The 22,847-nt window shown below is 36.0% G+C and overlaps 1 protein-coding gene across 5 annotated transcripts in view; it reads left to right on the plus strand.

Moving 5' to 3' along the window:
- The window catches only part of LOC135220654 (neuroligin-2-like), a 208,073-nt gene that overhangs the window by 136,517 nt on the left and 48,709 nt on the right, over window positions 1-22,847 (plus strand). For all 5 annotated transcript variants that reach the window (XR_010315744.1, XR_010315745.1, XM_064258007.1 and 2 more), the window contains 2 exons: window positions 14,622-15,596; window positions 16,082-16,231. Coding sequence is in view for 3 of the 5 variants with exons in the window: in XM_064258007.1 (XP_064114077.1) it covers window positions 15,188-15,596; window positions 16,082-16,231 (559 nt within the window). In the remaining 2 variants the exon portion in view is untranslated. The remainder of the gene's footprint in view (window positions 1-14,621; window positions 15,597-16,081; window positions 16,232-22,847) is intronic.

Consider the following 22,847-nt stretch of genomic DNA (forward strand, 5'->3'; position numbering starts at 1 on the left):
AGGTTAGGTTAATAAAGCTTGTTACCTTTGATACATGCACGTCCATACGTACGTATAAGAAGACATACATACACACAAACACACACACACACACACACACATATATATATGTGTGTGTGTGTGTGTGTGTGTGTGTGTGTGTGTAAAATATGTTAGTGACGAATTGAATATTGAATTCCGATTTTAATTTTATTTTTATTTTCTGACGTCTTTATTTTGGACAAAAACACATTACTAATACCTCGAACAGTACCAGACAAAGACAATTTTTTAGGGCTCTCTCCACCGAATAGTTTGTAGGGTGAAAATGGAGAAAATATTTATTCCAAATGTTTTTAATGTAAGATTGCAAACAAGTCTGGTCTGAACATTTTCGTCCAGGACTGCAGTTGTTGCTAAGATGCCAAACAGTGTGCATACGTGACACATTCACGTTTACTAAAATTGAAACGAAATTGTTTTTTGTAGAATTCAACTGCAATCTTTACTTTTTCTATTTCAGTTCGAATCGCAAACATAGTTAACGTCTCCTATTGGCATTAATTGGATGTCCTACTTATAGAAATATCATGCCATAGGTTGAATTATCTGAGCCATTCTTACCTATTATTTTTTGGCCATGAGAGAGAGACAGAGAGAAAGAGAGAGAAAGAGAGAGAGAGAGAGAGAGAGAGAGAGAGAGAGAGAGAGAGAGAGACCTTTGACGCAAATCACGTCTGATTATTCAAAGGGTATATTTCTGGACGCTACTCTTCCGCCCCAAATCCAATTTATTCTGAAGTTAATTTTTTCTTGAAATTAAAGAATTTCAGAGGGTTCTCAGTCTAATCTTTTTAAGTATTGACTGTTTAGGGTAGCCATCTTTTATTAACACATTATATTTTATAATGCTTATAGTTTCAACGGCTTATAACTTAAAAATATTCATTCTCTCATTATATGTGAATCATCGCGAGTAATGTGCAATGATTTCAATACCAAAATTCGCAGGTTTATGTCAAATTATTACTGTTTTTATTTGTTTCTGGAGGATAATAATTAGAAATTCTTTTATCTAATTAACTGGACCGTCTTACATAATAATGAGTAAATAATAAGTGAAATCAAGTGAAATTAGGTGTTACTTAGTAAGCCAGTTTCAATTCTCCGTGTTTTAATGACTTCTGAAGGAGATTAAGTTGGCCTTACGTAAATGGTTCATCTATTCTTCATTCTTCATCTTCTCGATCCGACGTCGTAACTCAGAGCCTTTTTGCGGAACTGTGGTGTCTTGCATTCTAGGGACGTTTATGTCAGCATATATATATATATATATATATATATATATATATATATATATATATATATATATATATATATATATGTGTGTGTGTGTGTGTGTGTATGTGTATGTATAAATATATTTATCTATATAATATATATATATATATATATATATATATATATATGATATATATTTATCTATATATAATATATATATATATTATAATATATTATAGTATTATAAAAAATATATATATATCTTAAAAAAATCACAGACAGATGCCCAGGTGACTTCAGGTAAAATAAGCCGAATACCACAGTCAGCGCTTTCGTCTTTACTAAGACATTGTCAAGGAACGAATGAAATATATTTGGAAAGAAAGTTATCAGGTAAACAAAATATCAAGAATACCAGATGGTTAATTGACAAAAGGGTAAAAATCAAAGAGATAATCGGATATCTCTTTGATTTTTACCCTTTGACAATTAACCATCTGGTATTCTTGATCTTTTTGTTTACCTGATAACTTTCTTTCCAACTGTAGTTCATTCGTTCCTTGACAGTGTCTTGGTAAAGACGAAAGCGCTTGGATTTCTGCCTATCATTTTTCTGTGGTATTCGCTTATATATATATATATATATATATATATATATATATAGTAATATATATATATATATATATATATATATAGATATATATATATATATATATATTATATATATTTATATATAATATACACGTATATATATATATATATATATATATATATATATATATATATATATATATATATATATATATATATATCACTCCACCAGACATTTTATGTTCACACTTTGTGCTACAAATGTCGTTTAATATTTTAGTTTAACCAGACCACTGAGCTGGTTAACAGCTCTCCTAGGGCTGGCCCAAAGGATTAGATATTTTTACGTGACTAGAAACCAACTGGTTACCTAGCAACGGGACCTACAGTTTATTGTGGGATCCGAACCACACTATATCGAGAAATTAATTTCTATCACCAGAAATAAATTCCTCTGAATCGAACTTCGGACCACCGGATTGGCAGCCGAGCTCGAAAACCACTCGTCCAGTATGGAACTAAATGGACTGGTACCTAAGTGTTTCGAACAACCGACAATACCCTACAACGACTTCCATTCGACGTTGCTAACCATGAGGCTGTCAAGAGAGGTAAAAGTTAATGCCAGCTTTGCTGTACATGAATACCAGTCGAGCGCAGGGATTTGTACTTAGTGTTGGCACCAACCCACCTCTACCATGACAGCCGATTTCTACGTCTTAATATATATATATATATATATATATATATATATATATATATATATGTAGTATATATATATATATATATATATATATATATATATATATATATATATATATATATATATATATATATATATATTGGAAGGGTGCTTTTGGCTGTGATGATCAGGGCTGTATGTTGAAATGAGCAGCTGCAAATGTTATTGTAGATGTAATTTGTATTCTGAATCTATCTATCTATATATGTATATATGTATATATATATATATATATATATATATATATATATATATATATATATTATAGATTATATAGATATATATATATATATAATAAAGACATAAATATGAATATATGTATATATATATATATATATATACATATATATATATATACATATATATATATATATATATATATATATATATATATATATATATGTTATATAGATATATACAATATATCACATTACCTGGGTATAGGATTTGCTTATCACACAACGACCGTAATTGTTGCCACAGTAAAATGGAATCAGATGTCAATATATTTTCATAATGTAATTAGGGAAATGCTCTTTAGATTTTTTTTTTGTCACAACAAAAGAACTAAATAATTATCTCCAACAGGAATTACTGAGAGCATAAGTTTAATGCATAAAAGTTGTCATAAATAAATTGAAGCTATTTCAATTTGGGGACATTCGTTTTTCTTCTTATCAAAAAAATATTTTTTTGGTTTTAATCTACTTTGTTAAGTGGGACACAAAGTAACAGGAATAATCTGAACATTCATTTATCCCGATGAAGTGAAAAGTAACTATTTTTGAAAAGTAGATTTGTTAGACTTTACACAGATGGAAATTAAGATTTATTTTGATGCATTGTTAAGGGAATTTCTATTTCTATTCATATATTTGTTACAGGGAATATGAGAAACAAACAATTCGCTTAGGAGCATTTGATCCCCGAGGGCTAGTACTAAACACGGTGAAACTGATACATCTACACTGTTTCGCCGTGTTTGGTACTAGTTCCTTGCGGGTCAAATGTGTTTGGCCGTATATATAACTATAGTAGATTCACATCAGTCGTGCATTTGATGTCTAGGCCACTCCCTTACGACGCTCTTAATTGGCTGTTTATAAGCCAATCACAGGGCTGGAAACTCGCAGTCTCTCTCAAGAATTCACATAAGCAGGATCTACGTTCCACCGCTCCTGAGGGATACGTCTTTCAAAGGTATCACTCAGGAGAGGTGGAAAATACATCCTACCTGTATGAACTCTCAGGAGAGACTGAGAGTTTCCAACCCTGTGATTGGCTTATCAACAGCTTATCAGGAGCGTCGTAAGGGCCTGGCCTACCCATCAAATGCACTGTTGATATGAATCTACTATAGTAATAAACATGGCGAAACAGTGTGGATGAATCACTGTTTCACCGTGTCTAGTACTAGCCCTCGGGTTTCAAATGTTCCTAAGCGAATTGGGAATTGCACGTAATCTGCGGGGATCTCGTGAAATCCCTGATTTCACATTTTCCCTGTAGCATATATAATATATATATATATATATATATATATATATAATATATATATATATATATATATATTATATCATTTATTTATTTATTCTAGAATTAGGCCTACATCGATTGTTTAACAGTGAAATATACTAGCACTCCAAGCAAACGTTTTGGACAAACTGATCTCCTCTCTCTCTCTCTCTCTCTCTCTCTCTCTCTCACGAGAGGGCGAACTGTAAGATTTGGCGAGGCGCTACGTGAATCCGGCAGACAGAGGACAAATCCTCTCGATTGCTCGCCAAGAATAAAAGGTTCGTAAAACAAATCACGAGTCGCCGCCTTCCTGCTTTCCCCAATTTCCACAGCTCACCGACGACCTGACCTTTCTTTCTTTAAACGTCCTTATAAATTCTCAAATGATTTCCTTTCCCATCAATTCTCTCTCTCTCTCTCTCTCTCTCTCTCTCTCTCTCTCTCTCTCTCTCTCTCCGTATAAAAAAAGTATTGAGAGATACTGATAAGAAATTGCTTCCTTACTTATGCTATTCTTCCGATGCCATAAATGTAGGAAAGGAATGGGTATATATTGAAGAAAAAGCTGAACGAAGAGAGAGGGAAATAGAAAGGTATGTTGAGTCAATGTAGTGAATGTAACGAGAGGAGGAGGAGGAGGAGCAGGTTTAAAGGAAGGGGTTAAAATGAGGGGGAAGGACTGTTGGGGGGGTGAGGGTTACCAACAAATTAAAATGCGTAGGAAAGAAAGTTGCAAGGGGAGTAAAGAGAGAAAGTTAGAGAAAGCAGGGGGAGGAGGAAGAAGAAGTTTGGGACCGGGAAAGGGGAGGGGAGGGGGAGGGGTGAGGTTGCTTCCTAGCTTCAGAGAACAAATGGAGAAATTAAGGAAAGAAAGTTGCAAGGAGAAAAAGGAAGGAGGGGAGAAGGAGAGATAGTAGAAGGAAGGGGACGGAAAGGGGAGAGGATTAAGGGTGCCAACAGATACAAAAAAAGTAGAAAAGAAATTTACACGAAGAATGAGAAAGGTTTGTTGCTTCAAGGTAATGAGAATAAGGGTAGGGGAAAGGAGAAGGGAGGACCTGGAAGGGAGAGGGGAAAGGGGGAGGGAGTAGGAGGGAAGGGGTACCGACAAAGGGAGGTCGACGAAGGTCTTAGGTCGAGTAATGGGGCTGATGTCGGTGTGAGAGGAGCATTCAGTCCCCCTTCCAGCACAATGGCAGGCTCCATTACTAGATGACAGGAGGCTGGTACCCCCACCCCCCCTTCCCTTACCCCAAACCTTACTCACACAAGTAATGAAGTCATGTTGGGGCATATTAATCAATCGTTGTCCTAAGGACAAACATAATTATACGGATTGCATAATATAAGCTTTTTTTTACAACAAAGTTGAGAGCATACTGATGACAAAGTCTGGACGTGTGGCGTTTGTCTGTAAAGGCAGTGAAAGGTAATCATCGTCTTATTTGTTAAAGTTCCTCGTTGGACGAGTAGTTTACGTGCTCGCCTACCGATTCGGTAGTCCCGAGTTCGATTCCCCACTCTGCCAACGTGGAGTCAGAGAAATTTGTTTCTGGTGAATAGAAATTCATTTCTCGATATAATGTGGTTCGCATCCCACAATAAGTGGTAGGTCCCGTTGCTAGGTAACCAAATGGTACCTAGCCACGTCAAAAAAGAACTAATCTTTCGGGCCAACCCTTGGAGAGCTGTTAATCAGCTCAGTGGTCTGGTTAAACTAAGATGTACTTCACTTTGTCAAAGACCTCTGGTTCGACCACATCACCTTTGCCACCATACACTGAACGATTGTCTGGACGACTGTCTGTATTGTTCACAAAAATACTGTGTATGAGCTTGTCTAAATGCAAAAATGGGCGGAGCTTCGTGTCTGAACGATCTCAGCGGGAATCTGTCACGACCAGGTTGCTGGCTTGCGACCTAAGTCTGTCATACACAGATCGTTCAGTGTATGGGTTTGTCTGCCGACATAACGCTATGGCGCGCGTCCCTTCTGGAGATGATGCCATGTTTTCTCGAGACAAAATCTTTGTTCAGATTGAAATCGGTGCGAAGATCGTCCATACTGTATGAATAGTGTGTGTGTGGGTCGATAACGGCAATCGTTCAGACAGTCTTTCAGTGTATGGGGGCCTTAAGAGTTTCACGTGGTCTGTCCTCGTGACGAGGAAAGAATATATGCGAACACTTATGTAAAGTGATGTTGCCACATTGCCCTTTTTTCGTCTTGGAAAATACTGAGATAACTTATACATATAATATCATGTTCCGGTGACCTCCGTCTCATCTGTAGTATAAACTATGTTGTTAAATGGATCTTTGGTGATAGTTTGGAAACCCGTAACGGGTTGCTGTGTGCCTAGATGGAGTTTGTGAAACAGCTTGAGGGAGAATCTTGATGAGCTTCGCGAGGATTCTCATCTCAATCAACGAGTACTCCGTTGCTATTTTCGCTTACTCGGGGAGTAAGCCTACAAACTACTTGCTTGTTGTTGTTCTTGATTGGGGGGGTGGTTAGGAAAGGTCTGTGGAAAAGACTAAAACGGTCTGAAGAAGGTGTTTCGCGCCGAGTTAAAGATACAGGAACTTTAGGAAAGGATATTTATGGTTTATTCATTAGAATTAAAATGTACAAAACAAATGGTGTTCATGTTAAACAGCACAGAAAAATTGTTTCTAATAAAGTATAGCGTTTTTAATTTAATTTTCGTTGGTGAAACGACGCTCTATTCGGTACTGTCGAGTCACCTTTATACTTGCACATGATACCCCTTGGGCGTGAAGGGCAAAGAATGAAAAGATAATCTCCCTGAGCACACTGAATGACGATTTCCTCAGGTGTCTTCCTCCTCTCTCTCTCTCTTTCTCTCTCTCTCTCTCTCTCTCTCTCTCTCTCTCTCTCTCTCTCTCTCTAGTGGCATTGTTTATTTGTTCAAAAATTCATAGTACTTCCCCGAGGGCATTCAACGTTACACAAGTATATTTTCTCACATCACATTTCTTTGACGGAGTCTGGGATTAAAGGACATGTTGCCACACACCTCCAACTTTTTCCTTTAACTCCTTTGAATCACATACAGTACATGGTCACACACACATATTATATATATATATATATATATATATACTATATATATATATATATATATATATATATATATATATATATAACACACACGTGTACATGCATATATACAAATACATATACATATATATATGTATGTATGTATATATATATATATATATAAATATATATATAAATTATATATATATATATATATATATTATATATATATATACATATATAGGCATTCTGTCTTCTAATGCATAGAGGGACAAATATGGTTGTCGATGCCTCGTCATGGATAGTGAAGGAAAGCTGAAGTTCCTGGTGAAAGGTCCCCGTTCTAACTGGAAGGAAGTTAGCAGTGAACGTTAGTAAATAAAAAGGTTTAGCCCAGTTGTTATAGGAACAATATAATAATGAATGTTCATAGGAACGGTTGAGAAACGCACGTCATTCATTCAACGAGATAATTATACGGAAATGGATGTAGCTGATGATGACAGAGTAAGGAGAGAACTGAGTTTCTCAACAACAGAGGAATGAAAAGGTTACCGAGCTCTCTGGGAAAGATGTAGAAGCTAGACTCTATAGAAATGAAGTCTGGATGTAGACTGCCAATAAAGGAGGAAAGGTAGAGGCTATATGGACGAACCTCATGGGCAGTATATGAAAGGTACACGACTCTGAAGCCTCAGAAATGCGATGTCTAGCGAAGGCAATGGTAAAAGGGTAATATTGGCGTAATTATTATTATTTGATCATATTTTTTTCAGTAGATGAATCCTATTCCCATGGAACAAGCGCAAAGAGGCCACTGACTTGGAATTCAAACTTCCAAAGAATGTTGGTTTCTACCTCCCACGACAGACCCCACACTGCAGCAGTAACGGGCCAATGATGTTATCATCGCCCTGGGAAAGACGCAAATCCGCAACATCTGAGCGGCATACAAGACACTAACCACCATACTAGCCAACCAGCTAAATGGCAATACAAGAGATTTGTGGTGGTTCCTTCAGGTAATTAGAAAAGAACTCGATTTACTAGCAAAAGTTTGTTCGGATCAGAATCTTTGTTGGTCTGGTAGAGACGGAGAAGATGGAATAGCTGACTGTATTTTAGGAATGTCTTGTTGAAAGGGCATTGTCCTCAGTGGCTTCCTGTACGTTAGTTAGAAAGGATTTTAATAGATTACTGAGTGTTCAACTCCGTTGTATTGTGAGTACGTATAAGAGAGATACCGTGGAATTTCTAAGTATCTTTTGGGAAAGAGGTGTTGGAACGGGTTGGACCATAATGAACTGGAACCACGTAATTTCCGTGCAAATCGAGGTGTTTGGCACTTAACAGTGATAAGGGATTTTCAACACGGAATTCGTCATTGGTTTAGCCATTACAGCAAACCTTCTAGCATTTTTAACACAGAATTCGTCAGTGGTTTAGCTATCAGAACAAAAATTCATACATTTTCAACACAGAATTCGTCAGTGGTTTAGCTATTAGAACAAAAATGCATTCATTTTCAACATAGAATTCGTCACTGGTTTAACTATAAGAGCAAAAATTCATACATCTTCAACATAGAATTCGTCTTTGGTCTAGCTATTAGAGCAAAAATTCATACATTTTTAACATAGAATTCTTCCTCTGTTTAATTATTGAAACAAAAATGCATACATTTTCAACACAGAATTCGTCCTCTGTTTATTATTAAAACAAAAATGCATACATTTTCAACATAGAATTCGTCATTGGTCTTGCTATTAGAGCAAAAATTCATACATTTTTAACATAGAATTCGTCCTCTGTTTAATTATTAAAACAAATATGCATACATTTTCAACACAGAATTCGTCAGTGGTTTAGCTATTAGAACAAAAATACATACATTTTCAAATTAGAATTCGTCTGTGGTTTAGCTATTAGAACAAAAATGCATACATTTTCAACAAAGAATTCGTCCTTGGTCTAGCTATTAGAGCAAAAATTCACACATTTTCATCATAGAATTCGTCATTGGTTGAGCTATCAGAACAAAAATACATACATTTTCATTATGGAATTCATCACTGGTTTAACTATAAGAGCAAAAATTCATACATTCTCAGCATAGAATTCGTCTTTGGTTGAGCTATCAGAACAAAAATGCATATATTTTCAACATAGAATTCGTCATTGGTCTTGCTACTAAGCAAAAATTCATACATTTTCAACATAGAATTCGTCTTATGTTTAGCTATTAGAACAAAAATGCATACATTTTCAACATAGAATTCGACATTGGTTGAGCTATTAGGGTAAAAATGTGTTTTAGCGTTCGTTTTCATCTCGATCTTTCTTCAATAACGAGAAATGGTTGCTAGATGGAGTGTAAGAATTGCTATTATGGGTAAATTTATCAGGAAGAACCCTGTTCATTTGGAACAAACCCACAGGGGCCACTCACTTGAAATTCAAGCTTCCAAAGAATATTTAATGTTCATCTAGAAGAAGCAACAGAAGGTATAAGTAAAATACAAATGTTACAGATGTATAATGAGTGATTGTTTTGTTAGGCTTCTGAGCTCCCAGAGAAATGCAGGTGGCATAAAATTTGAATACTTTTTAGTTTTTTCTTTTCATCGGAAGAGGTCAGTGGAACCTGCAGCTGCTTATTATGGGAACCGAGGATGAGTGAAAAATCTTTCAAATGGAAAAAAAAGGAGGGAAATTGAGAGCTCAGGCTCGAAATAAGAACTGAAATATTTTAAAGCAGTAAATGCATCAAACATGAAAATTGAAACGTGGATTTTTTTTCAAAATGTGTAAAGAAAATATTTCAATCAATTTTGCAAAACTTGTCTTTGTTGTATATTTTGTTAGGATCCCTAACAAAAAGATTATTATAATTATCTATTCCATTCTGTGTTTGAATGTCTGTGACACCAGTTTTTAACAGACATTCAAACACAGAATGCACAGAATGGAATAGATAATTATTAATATTAACCACATTAATAATGAATATATTAATGATGTGCATCTCTAACAGAGTTTGCCTTCCTATACAACATTCGGAACATTTAATAAAGATGCTCATTTCTACAAAGATAAATATTTGAAACATCAAGAAGATCAAGGTCATAGAATTTCACCGTAAATATTGCAAAATGGCTGGAGTCACTTTTCATTCATTGCACAGGAATAGCAGAGTCAAGGCATACTTTAGTCTCTAATAAATAAAACATTATTACATTATATTAGCCACCTACGAGTTCTAATAAGGTGAACCAAGCTTTAGTATAGATATTTGCAAGTTAGTGACTGTACAACATCATTAGTATGAAGATTTGCAATCTTTCTCTTATCATTCAACTAATTTCAATAAGAAGATGCTTTATGAGAAGGGTTCATGTGGCATACTTCACATTAAGAATTTTGCTTCACTTAAATTTGAGACTAGTGATTATATAAAACAAAACTCATACTGAACATAAACAACCAATGGGTGAATTGGGATAAGAAGGAAATGTAAAATGAAAGGCTTCAAGAGTCTGGGGGCGTAGACGAGGGGAAACGTTATTCCTAAAATAATTATTTCCGAGCAGAAGGTGGCTTCAACATGTCTCAGTCAGTCCTGAAATTACTCAAAGTAGATGATAAATTATAAAAACATGGGATTTATGTCTTACATCATGGAAGGGGAAAAAGGTTGTCAAAATTATTTCTGAACAAAAAAATGGTTCACATATTTCAGTCGTGACCTTACTCAAACTAAATATTAAATGGAAAGAGTAATGCATTTTACTTAACCTGAGTAATAAATAAAAAAAAACTATTATTCGTCTTCATGGAATCCAGAGATTATCAAAGTTCCGTTTGATGGATTTTTTTTTAAGAAGCAATACTTAATGACCTCTAACACCAGGCTACACAGCGTTTGCCTGGATGAGACCCAATGCTTGCAGATTAGTGGATTTTCACGTCCCCAGAGTTCGCGTGCATAAAATGATTTTTTTTTTTTTAGGGGGGCCGGTTTGGGGAGCACCCGATGGGGAGTGGGTTGCGGGGAAAATCCCGTATTTTTAAAAGAGGTGAGATTTTCTGAGTGGATCTAATTAGGCAGTGGATCTTACGCAAAATCTGAGGACAATCTTCCGACGAATCAGTTCCTGTCCAGAAATGAGCATCTGGTAAGAGAGGGAGAGATCTTTTGCCGGAAAACTCTTCTCTTTCAACTAATACGTTGAGGGAATCATTACTCAGAAGAAAAGGGTTTTCGGTATTTTGCAGATATAACGGTTTAAATGTGAGCTGGTTGAGTACGGTTAGCATTTATACATCCTTACTGAGTAGGAATGGGTTATTTACAAATAGGATATAAAATTTAGGGCAAAAGAAAAACGCTGGGACCTGTGAGGTTATTCAGCGCTGAAACGCAAATTGAAGGTGAAAATGTTTTAAAAGGGTAACAGAAGGAAGTCTTCGTAGTTGCACTTTGAAACAAATGTTATGGGAGGATGGAAAGAAAGACGGAAGAAAGGGAATATGACCGGAATGAAAGGGATTGCAGCTTGGGGCCGAAGGGACGCTGCAAAGAACCATAAGTAATATCTACAGTGCAGGGTGTGGGGTACGCCGCCTCTACGGGCCTTACAAATAATTTGATCAGAAATAAACATATGCCATGAGTTACTAGCCTAAAGCAAATTTCTCGTGTTTTATAATTTACTTACATTTTTATCTAATTGTTTAATAATTTGTTGATTATTTTTTTTTCTTTCTAATAAGTGATCTCTTCTTTCTGTATTTCCATTTACTTTCTCTTCTTTCAAATGAACACCCTATTCTTTGAAAGCTTGAATTTCAAGTCAACGGCTCCTGTGTGTTTGTTCCATTTGAATAGGTTTCATCTATGAGTAATAATGACAATAAAGTATAAATACAAGACAGACAGAAGCAAAGCGAAGGTGACGGTGCAGGCCATAACTATCTCCTAAAAACTCGAAGCTCTTAGGCTAAAGAGGACGTACTTTGGTAGAGCACTACAAAGAGCCTTCGAGATCAAATATTCACTGAAGTCGAGATACGTTTGACAGGTACAATGTTAGATACCAGATCTCCTTCGCAAGTACCGAAGGAGATAAAAATGAAGACCTGAATTTTAGAGACCATATACCCTTTCAGCTTCTTGGCTGTTGTGTATATATCGTCTTACTTGCTTCATGAAAGGAATATTTCACAATTTTTTTTCCCCTCTGCATCTTGTTTTGGGGAGACTCATAATTTGGGGTTGTTGCCTGCTTGGACTCCGTTTTCTTCACTTTTTTTTTTATCTTTTCTCGGTATTTTAATTTTCTTTTTTATAGACGTCGTTCGTTTTGTAATATGGGAGTTCCAGACATTTTAATCTCCATTTTCAGGTATTGCTTGTTTATTTCATAGAGAACGTAATATTTTGTATATGAAGCTTTCAAAGGTATTTTACGAGTCTCTCTCTCTCTCTTCTCTCTGTCTCATCTCTCTCTCTCTCTCGCTCTCTCTCTCTCTCTCTCTCTATATATATATATATATATATATATCATATATATATATACTATATATATATATATATATATATATATATATATATATATATATATATATATATCAGGAGAGATTCGAATTCCGAGTTTTTTCTATACCTGAAGAGAGAGAGAGAGAGGGGAGGGGGAGAGTATTATTATATAAATTTCATTTGTTTATTGAATTACTAAGCTGTAATCTGTTGTCATCTTTGAGGATCAATACTCTCCATATACTTGAAAATATTTATATTCATGTATGTTTGTATGTATGTATGTAATGTCTGGAAATGTTCAAGTAGAAGAAACAAATATATGCATAAATCTGTCTCTTTTTCTATACATACATTTTTCTTATGTAGGTTATCCTTACAGAAAACAAGAGCTTATTCAGAATTAAGTATTTTATTATTAAATTTTTCTAACCAAATTGAAGTTCTTTACAACCAACGCGACTTTATTCCCTTTCATGAAACGTTTCTTTGCCTGACAATTCTCCTCGGTATTATCATTTGATCAATAATTGCCATTAAAATTAATAAAGGTCCCACTATAAGAACTCCACATACTACAACATTTTAATGAAAATCCATTGACTTCCAGCCTGAATAGTGTACAATACCTTTAAGACGACCATCTTACGTAAGAAGATGCGCGAATGGGAAAATGGCTTTAGAGAGAAACTTCAATATTCACTCTCTTCTCCTGAAATCAGCAGAGGGGAGGAATGACAACATTTGGGATGGATCCCATAAGACGAAAGGAAGAGAGAGAGAAAAAAAAAATCGGTAATCGAGAGAGAGAGAGAGAGAGAGAGAGAGAGAGAGAGAGAGAGAGAGAGGTTGGTCGGTTATGATTTAGCTGGCTTTGTGCTAGCTCTTGTGCTAGCTCTTGTTCCTAGAGCAGCCCGTACGTTGAGAGAGAGAACGAGAGAGCAATACATGAAAACGAAAATGAAAATGAAAATATATGGAACTCCCATATTACAAAACGAACGACGTCTATAAATAAAAGAAAATTAAAAAACCGAGAAAAGATTAAAAAAAAGTGAAGAAAACGGAGTCCAAGCACGCAACAACCCCAAATTAAGAAAGTCTCCCCAAAAGAAGATGCAGAAGGGAAAAATGTGAAATATTCCTTTCATGAAGCAAGTAAGACGATGTATACACAATAGCTAAGAAGCTAAAATTCAGGTCTTCATTAGCTTGAATTAAGCTCGAGATCCTGTTAGCAGGAAAAGGCGGAAAATGGTGCTAGGGGACGTTATATTGATTCAATCGATTGCGAAACTTTCACATAAAATAAACAGGTATTCAAATGCATGTTTGTGAGATGATAATAAAAGGGTTTGGCAATTAAAAAAGGATTAGGTGGTATTGGCTGATGATTCATGTTTATAAGTGGTCTGAAAATGAATGTTAAAGGTGATAGTTTGACATTAACAGTGAATGAGATAAGTACTTGTGTCCAAAATGAAAAAGGAAAAAATTGTAACATAGGTCACTGCAGAATTAGCAAAACCTGGAAGTGGCTGTACCATCTAGGAAAGTAGGAAGAAATGTTATTGGGGGGAGTAAATATTAAAACAGGATAATATCATTATAATAAAGTTAAAACATGATGCTCTGAAATACTTATGCAGCAGGAAACGGCCGCCTGCCAATCGCGACATTTGCTATAAAGTGATAAGAGGTTTTGAAACTTCAGTTAATTACAACAAAGCAAAAAGAGAGTCAGTCTTTTGAGATAAACTCATGGTTTATAAACAGTTCTTATCATTCATATTTCTGTTATATAAAGCTATTATATTCGTACAATGAATCATCCTTAACAGAAAGATATTATTTTTCACAGAACACCAACTTCTTTCCCAGAACTCAACTTAACATTTCTGTTTCAGGCTGAGGCAACAAAAACCTAAGCGAGACAAGTAGGACCCACCAACTTGCAAGAGTCAGTTTGTGGAGGGAGAGCGACAAGATTCCAGACCATCAAGGCGCAAGACGCGCTTTGGAATTCATCTCGGAGATAGCTAAGTGAGGGAGTGAGTGGTTGGACAAGAAGCTAACACATTCCTTCTTTCTTTCTTCCTCTTTCTCTGTCTAGCTGGCGTTCACCCTCATATCTTTTTCTTTGATTAATTTATTCATTTATTTCTCGTCTGACTGTTGCAATGGTCGAAGCGCTGGCCCTTCTCTTCCACCCGGCCAGCATCCCTCGCTGAAGAGGTGATGCAGCGACCGCTGATCCCATGTAGTCGGGAGCCCCGAGATGAGCTGGGGGATGCCATTGCCCCTCTGAGGGCCTCTTTCAACCACGTTCCTCCCATCCATCTGAGCCGCCGCGCCTGTAGAGGGTAACAGACTCGCCAGATCACCGATTACCGCCGGCCGCCTTCTGCATTCCAATGAGTGGGGAAAGGTGAGGGCGGGCGGGAGGCGGAGAAGCCAAGGGCGTGATGTTGGTATGATCCCGAGGGCGTGGGCGTGTCTGGTGGTGTTGGCCACTGCGTGGCAGATTGGCCCCCAACCCACAGCCGCTGCCAAGACCCGAATCGTCGCCACCAAGTACGGCCAGGTCCAGGGACTCATCCGACATCTCGGCCACCTCTTGGGAGACGTCGAAGTGTTCATGGGGGTTCCCTACGCCAGTCCCCCCATCGAGGAGGGGCGCTTCACCCCGACGAACACCCCTACGCCCTGGGACAGCGTTCTAGACACCACGACCCCGCCTCCCGTGTGCCCTCAACTTCTGCCAGATCCAGACGAAGCACAGATGCCCAGGGAGAGGGTCCGCTTCGTCAGAAGAGTCCAGCCGGCGTTGGCCAACCAGAGCGAGGATTGTCTCACTCTCAATATCTACTCCCCCATCATGGGTGAGTTTCCTTCTGGAACTTCTTCTCATTATTATCATATCATTTGCACCATTGCTCAGCCTGTGAGGTTAAGTGTTAATACTGTTGATCAATTAATGGAATGAATGATTCAGGAATAGAGAGCAAAAGAGAAAGGACAGGTGAATTTCAATGCTTTCTTTCTTATAACAATTACTTATTAGAAAGTATTATGAAGTAACAAGTCAGTTTAGATTCATCTAGGTAGTAAACCATGTATGCCAATTTAGGTAAAACAAGACAAGCCGAGATAAACTCTCTCTCTCTCTCTCTCTCTCTTTCTTTCTCTCGTAAAAACTGAGTCAAGTAAATATAACATGATAATCTCATTAGTAATACGATCAAAGACTCTCTCTCTCTCTCTCTCTCTCTCTCTCTCTCGCTCTCTCTCTCTCTCTCTCTGAGAATGATCACGTGACTAAACCCTCTCTCCTGACACCCCCCCCCCCCCCCCCACCCTTCTACAGTCATTCCAGGAACTGAAGTGTATCCAGTGTTAGTCTATCTGCACGGAGAAAGTTTTAGCTGGGGCGCGGGCTCGCTCTACGACGGATCCGTCTTCGCTGCTTACGGCAGAGTGGTCGTCGTCACCGTGAATTACCGACTGGGTCCTCTGGGTAAGTATAGAGCAAGGTCTTAAGAATACTTTGGACCTTGGTATAGAGATAAAGAGAGCGCGCGCCGAAGTGTCACAGCTTCCCGCGCGCGCTGGGTAAGTAGGGATAGAGAGCGCGCAAGTGTCACACAGCTTCCCGCGCGCGCCCTCTGGAAGCTGAGCGGTCGTGTTTACCTTCCCAGCTGATAAGAATTACCAGGGATTCATATCGTGTTTGTGAGTTAGGAGAAAGGGTATTGGAGAAGGATGTGAGATAGGATTAGCTCGGCGAGAGGCGATAATTCGATGTGCGTTGCATGATCATGAGGTTGGAATCAGTGTTGTTCTGTGTCTAAGAGTTACATACTCAGATATATACGTATATATAGATAAAATATATATATATATATATATATATATATATATATAATATATATATATATATATATATATATGTATATAAATTATATAAAATTATAAGATATATATATTATATAATATATAATAGATATATATTATATATATCTATATATATATTTATAGGTCCTAGTACAGTATTATATAATAATATATATATTTATATTATATATATATATATATATGATCTGGCGTAATAATATATATTAAATACAACCAAGGAGGACGTCAATGAACTAGTATGTTTGTCCGTCTTAATTATATACAAAGCTTGACGTTTCGAGGACACAGCCTCATTTCCAAAGCTGAAAAACGCAATTATAATGTATAAAAATGTTACAAAGACTCAGAATTAAGAAATTTACAAATTGAAAAATAATAAAACTATAAAAATGTTAAAAATTAAAAAATCTAATATTCAACAGAAAGAATGCTTGAAACAGACCGTTACCTTTCAGGAGGGGAACCAAGGACCTAATGACATCAAAAACAGAGTTAAGGGCACATGCAAGACAGGTAGTGTTGTGGAGGTAGTTTGGGTGTTTAAAGAGGGAACAAGCCTCTTAATGTATAAAGATTCAGTTATTGCTAATTGATGAGGTGAGGCGGCTCTGGAGAGAATCTTAAAATTTTTATATTCCATATCATCTTTACATTTTTTGGCAAGATCACATACAATAGAAAATTCTGGATTAGTTAATGTATTACCTGTTATATATATATATATATATATATATATATATATATATATATATATATATAGTATATATATACATATATATATATATATATACATATATATATATATATATATATATATATATATATATACATCGGGTGTTTCGAAATTAGAGCCCCCCTCCACAGAGCATATGGAAAGTTATGAAGTTTTCTGCTATAGCCTATCTCTAAGTACATCATCTTAATTTCTATTAAGCTATTTTTCATTTTGCATTTCTTGTATTTTCAGACTGAATGACGGAGTTAGATACAGCCATGGCTAACGACTCGGAGGAAATCAGATGGATTGACTAAATCAGGGCTATAATCTTCAGAGAGGCCAGGGATGCTGACACATCCTTCATTTCACGTTCCTAGATAGCTAAATACATTAAAAGAGATGAATCCTTTGTTAAAAGAAACTGGAACAAAAATCCATATGACTGTTATCACGAAAAGAGTAAGAATCTTGGAAGGCCTGAAGTCCTTTCTCAGGAGTCAAAAGACATCATAGCTGAGGCTGTGGGTAGATCAAGAAAGTCTTTGCATAAATTGGCGCTTGAACTAGAAACAAAAAATTTGGTATCAAGCCATTTCATGTCATCAGCAAGCCCAACATCACTCAGCAACAGAGAGAAGACCGTGCATAGTTTTGTGGTTCATTTCTTAAAGATTGGGGTGAAGCTGACTTTCTCCATGTTGCCACATCAGATGAATTCTACATTTACACAGTCAGGAAGCCAAATCATAAAAATTACATCATTTGGGCTGCAAAGTCGGATGATAGCAATGACGTGTGCTATCACCAAGTTGTGAAATTTCCTGACTTTTTGGGAATTTTTCTCTTTTTCACAGCCAAATGGTTAATGTGGATCATCAAAGAGAAAGGACAGTCATGGAATGGCGAAAACTTCAGAGAAACTACTTACTGGTGGAGTATTTCCTTTCCTCAAAGATCCTGAAAATGCATTATCTTTTGAAGAAGTCACATTTTTGCATGATAAGGCACCATGTTTCAAGGCTCTTCAGACACAGGAGCTGCTTCGAAACAGTGGTATCAATTTCTTCTCATCAAGTGAATTTCCAGATAGCTCCCCTGACCTTAATGTGTGTGAAAACATTGGTAGTATCTTAAAGGATCATGTTGAAGCATGCACAGTGAACTATGATGGTATACCAAGCCTCAACGACCTGTGAAGAGAGGTGACCAAAGTGCTCAGGGAAATGGAGTTTGAGTCTCAGCTTTTTTACGATTTGCTGAAATCATACCCCTCAAGAATGCAGGCTGTGGTACAGGCAGATGGAGGCCACACAAAATATTAAATACTCAGAGAGAAACTTAAATAAATACCTGCTCTGAATTACTTTTGTTTTTACCCATATCAGTTTTAGTTTATGCTGTAGAGAGGGGCCTCTAATTTCGAAACACCTTGTATATATATAAATCAAAGTGGTATAATATTGTCGTGAAAAATACTGGGTTCGCTAAACTTGACATGCTCTTTGTTTTTATATGCTTGTGTATGCATGTAACATTCACCCATAATGAACAATTTTTAAGAACACAATGTAGATTCATACAAAATCAACTCAATAATTAATGTGAATTCTCATCTTCCCTTATATACCAAGAATTAATTCCTTTTTGGAATAAAAATATCTTTTAATGCCGTCTGACTAATAAAACATCTACCCTACGTACATACATTCAGCCTTTCACTTCTTTCCCTCAAATGCCACTAATTTCTACTTACCATTTCCTCCGTGAATGAACCTCTTTTATTAACCTCAAAAACCCTCTCAGTTATCTCTTCGTCTGAGACCATTTCTGAATCTGATTACATTCATCCTCACTCCTTGAATATTTAGTTTTTTTTTCGGTATTACTTCTCATTCATTTGCCTTATCATATTCCTGTCCTCTTTTCATTAGCGTTGAACAGCCACTTGTGAAATATCTGTGGGCGATTCATCTACTGAGCCGAGTCTGGCATTTTAATATCAGTCCTCTTTGATCCGGTTTCTCTTGTTTACGATTCTGGCATGTTTCCAGGTGCCCTTCTTTCCTTACCTTCTGTTTTATTGCTTTCTATTTCCTTTTTTCTGTTGTTATTTGAGCATTCATGGTATCACCAATCGCTTCAATAATTTGATTTTGAATTTTCAACCTCACGCTAACTCCAAAGTCTTCCTCAAGTTGCTAACGTTTTGGACTTATAAAATATCAAATTTTTTTGCGTGAAAACACCTTATAGCTCTTTCGTCTTTTACACACTTCCACTCTATCTTTCGTGAATTCGATCAGTCTTGAATCATTTCATGCTTATTAATCTAAAACTCTTAGCAGGATTTTTCCAACATATTCTTCTTTCCACCGTTATCCCTACACTAAAGGGTTGGTTGCCTGATGCGCTTTTCCTTACAACATCAGGCATGGTTTATTATTTGGCAAAGGGGTTTTTACGACCCCATGCCCTTGCTGTCATCAACCACAGTTATTGGCGGTGGGCCTCGCCTTTGACTAAGAAGTCCACCTGCGAGGCAGCAGTTTCCACAGTTATTGGCGGTGGGTTTAGCCTTTTACTAAAAAGTAAGACTGCAAGGCAGCAGTTTCCACAGTTATTGGCGGTGGTCTTAGCCTTTACTAGTAAGACTGCAAGGCAGCAGTTTCCACAGTTATTGGCGGTGGGTTTAGCCTTTTACTAAAAAGTAAGACTGCAAGGCAGCAGTTTCCACAGTTATTGGCGGTGGGTTTAGCCTTTTACTAAAAAGTAAGACTGCAAGGCAGCAGTTTTCACAGTTATTGGCGGTGGGCTTAGCCTTTTACTAAAAAGTAAGACTGCAAGGCAGCAGTTTCCACAGTTATTGGCGGTGGGCTTAGCCTTTTACTAAAAAGTAAGACTGCAAGGCAGCAGCTGTCCTTTTAGTCGCCTTTTACGACACGCAGGACCTACGGTGGTAGTATTCTTACACCTCTACCACAGGGTGGTAGGATTTTTCTAACATATGACTTCGTTAATTCAGTAAGTCAGTAGCTACATAGTTTATATAAGAAAAACCTTCAATATATAAAGTATATAATGGCGTACTGCATATAATTCTTCGATTTTACAGTCAAGAAGCTGACCCTCACCTGGAATAAAGTTCACACTCTACCAGACATAGCTTTAGTATCCCCAAGTACAGCTAAGCGTGCACAGACATGACTCTTTCATACTAAAAATTATTTTCGAGGATTTCTGGGTGAGTGTGATAAGGAAATAGGTATACTTCAGTGATTCTTGTGTCTCTGGGGTTCATATGAATCCGAAATTTGGTCTTAAAATGTAACTGATGCAGATATAATGAAGGTCATTAGGTAGTTCAAGGATTGTTATAGAAACACGTTGATGAGTTTAAAAGTAACTAGAATGTTTAATTACTCTCTCCATTCTGACTTGTAAATTATGAAAAAGAACAATTATTTTGTATATCCATTCCTTAGGAAAATATTCCATTGGGGAAAATGTGCACATCTCCTCAGACGGCAAATTGAATTCATCAAAACTGTAACACTATACACCTTTTAATCTCAGCAGCTTAGCTCTTACAACATTCCATCTGCTTCATGATGGACTTCATTATATCTGCATCAGTCACTTTTAAAAGAACTTTTGGATTTATATTATTCACAAAACGTCAAGCATCGTGCATATATACCTATTTCCTCATGCAATTTATAGGTCAGTCCTTTAAATTAATAATGCTACTACATGATTTTTCAGCCGCTAAATAAATGGTCATCAAAAATATTCTACTGTTACTTTTAATATCATCAACCCATGAACTTCCTAATGATCTTCATTATGTCTGCATCAGTCACTTATAAAACAAAATTTCGGATTCATATGAATCCCAGAGACACAAGAATCGTTGCCCAAACATTGGGTCATTAACATCTCTACGTGAGGTCTTTTCCTTGCCAACTACTTTAGCCTCGAATTCCTGACTACATTCTTCTTCAGATATATCAGTGATATCTCTCTCTCTCTCTCTCTCTCTCTCTCTCTCTCTCTCTCTCTCTCTCTCTCTCACTTCCCCTCCATTTCAGTTACATTCACCATTGTGGTTCCTATCCTCTAATGTACATTGTATTCCAAGATTTCATTCAAGCTGCTTAGCCTGCATATCCCATTTCTACCTTTTACTCAGTCATTTGAAAACTCCGAATTATTTAACCCATCCTCCAGGCTATCCTGTTCTATTCTCTCCCTATGATCAGACCGTCTCCAAATTTTTTAATGTCTTCAACTTGTGCAAAACTTTTTATGACCGGCATTTCTCTCCTACTACAACATTTTCGAACGCTACATATATATCATATATAATATATATATATATTATTATATATATATATATATATATATACAAAGCCTGAAGATCCAATTGACAAGTGTATTTAAAAAAAGAGCAAAGAATTTAGGAAGTTAAGAGGGCATTGTTGCTATTACAATTGCATATTGTATCTGGTAAAAAAATGACCGCCAGTTAGATTCTACACACCACACACAATGATAGTAATATATATAATATATAGTTTATATATATATATATATATATATATATATATATATAATACATATGTGTGTGTGTGTAGAATCTACTGGTCATTTTTTACCAGATACATATGCAATTGTAATAGCACAATGCCCTCTTAACTTCCTAAATTCTTTGCTCTTTTTTTTAATACATTTTGTCACTTGGATCTTCAGGCTTTGTAGTATTGCGTATCCAAAAAAGCGCAAAGAATTTTGCATTGTTGCTATTACAATTGCTTATATATAATATATATATATATATATATATCTATATATATATATATATATATATATATATAAATATATATGTATGCATATATATTGTCGTAGTGACATAGTCAGACTAGCAACAAACTAAAAAGCAAAACCGCGCCCACGGATGCCTTCCCTAAATTAGTCTTTTAATACTTCTGATAAATCGGCTTCAAGATAAGGAGATAGAGTTGGGTCAATGGAAAACAAATCAGATATTTTGGTACAAAGGATTCTTCCCTTCATAAAGTCTGATACATGGATTACTTTGTTGGTCTTTTCACAGCCAGTTTGTAGTGAGTATTGAATATATAAATATATCTGTGTATGTATATGACATATTATATCTATATAAATATATATATCTATATATATATATGTGTGGTGTGTGGATAATATATATATATATATATATATATATATATTATATATATATATATATATAATATATATATATATATATATATATATATATTATATATATCTATATATATTATATATATATATATATATATTATATCATATAATAAATACCATAAATGTATTATATAGTATATAAATATTACATATATAGTATATGCACATATATGTATATATATATTATATTTACATCTGCAAGGTTCTTATCTGCTTCCAACGTCTCTCTCTCTCTCTCTCTCTCTCTCTCTCTCTC

The sequence above is a fragment of the Macrobrachium nipponense genome, chromosome 2 (genome assembly GCF_015104395.2).
Source record: "Macrobrachium nipponense isolate FS-2020 chromosome 2, ASM1510439v2, whole genome shotgun sequence".
In the NCBI taxonomy this organism is placed as follows: domain Eukaryota; kingdom Metazoa; phylum Arthropoda; class Malacostraca; order Decapoda; family Palaemonidae; genus Macrobrachium; species Macrobrachium nipponense.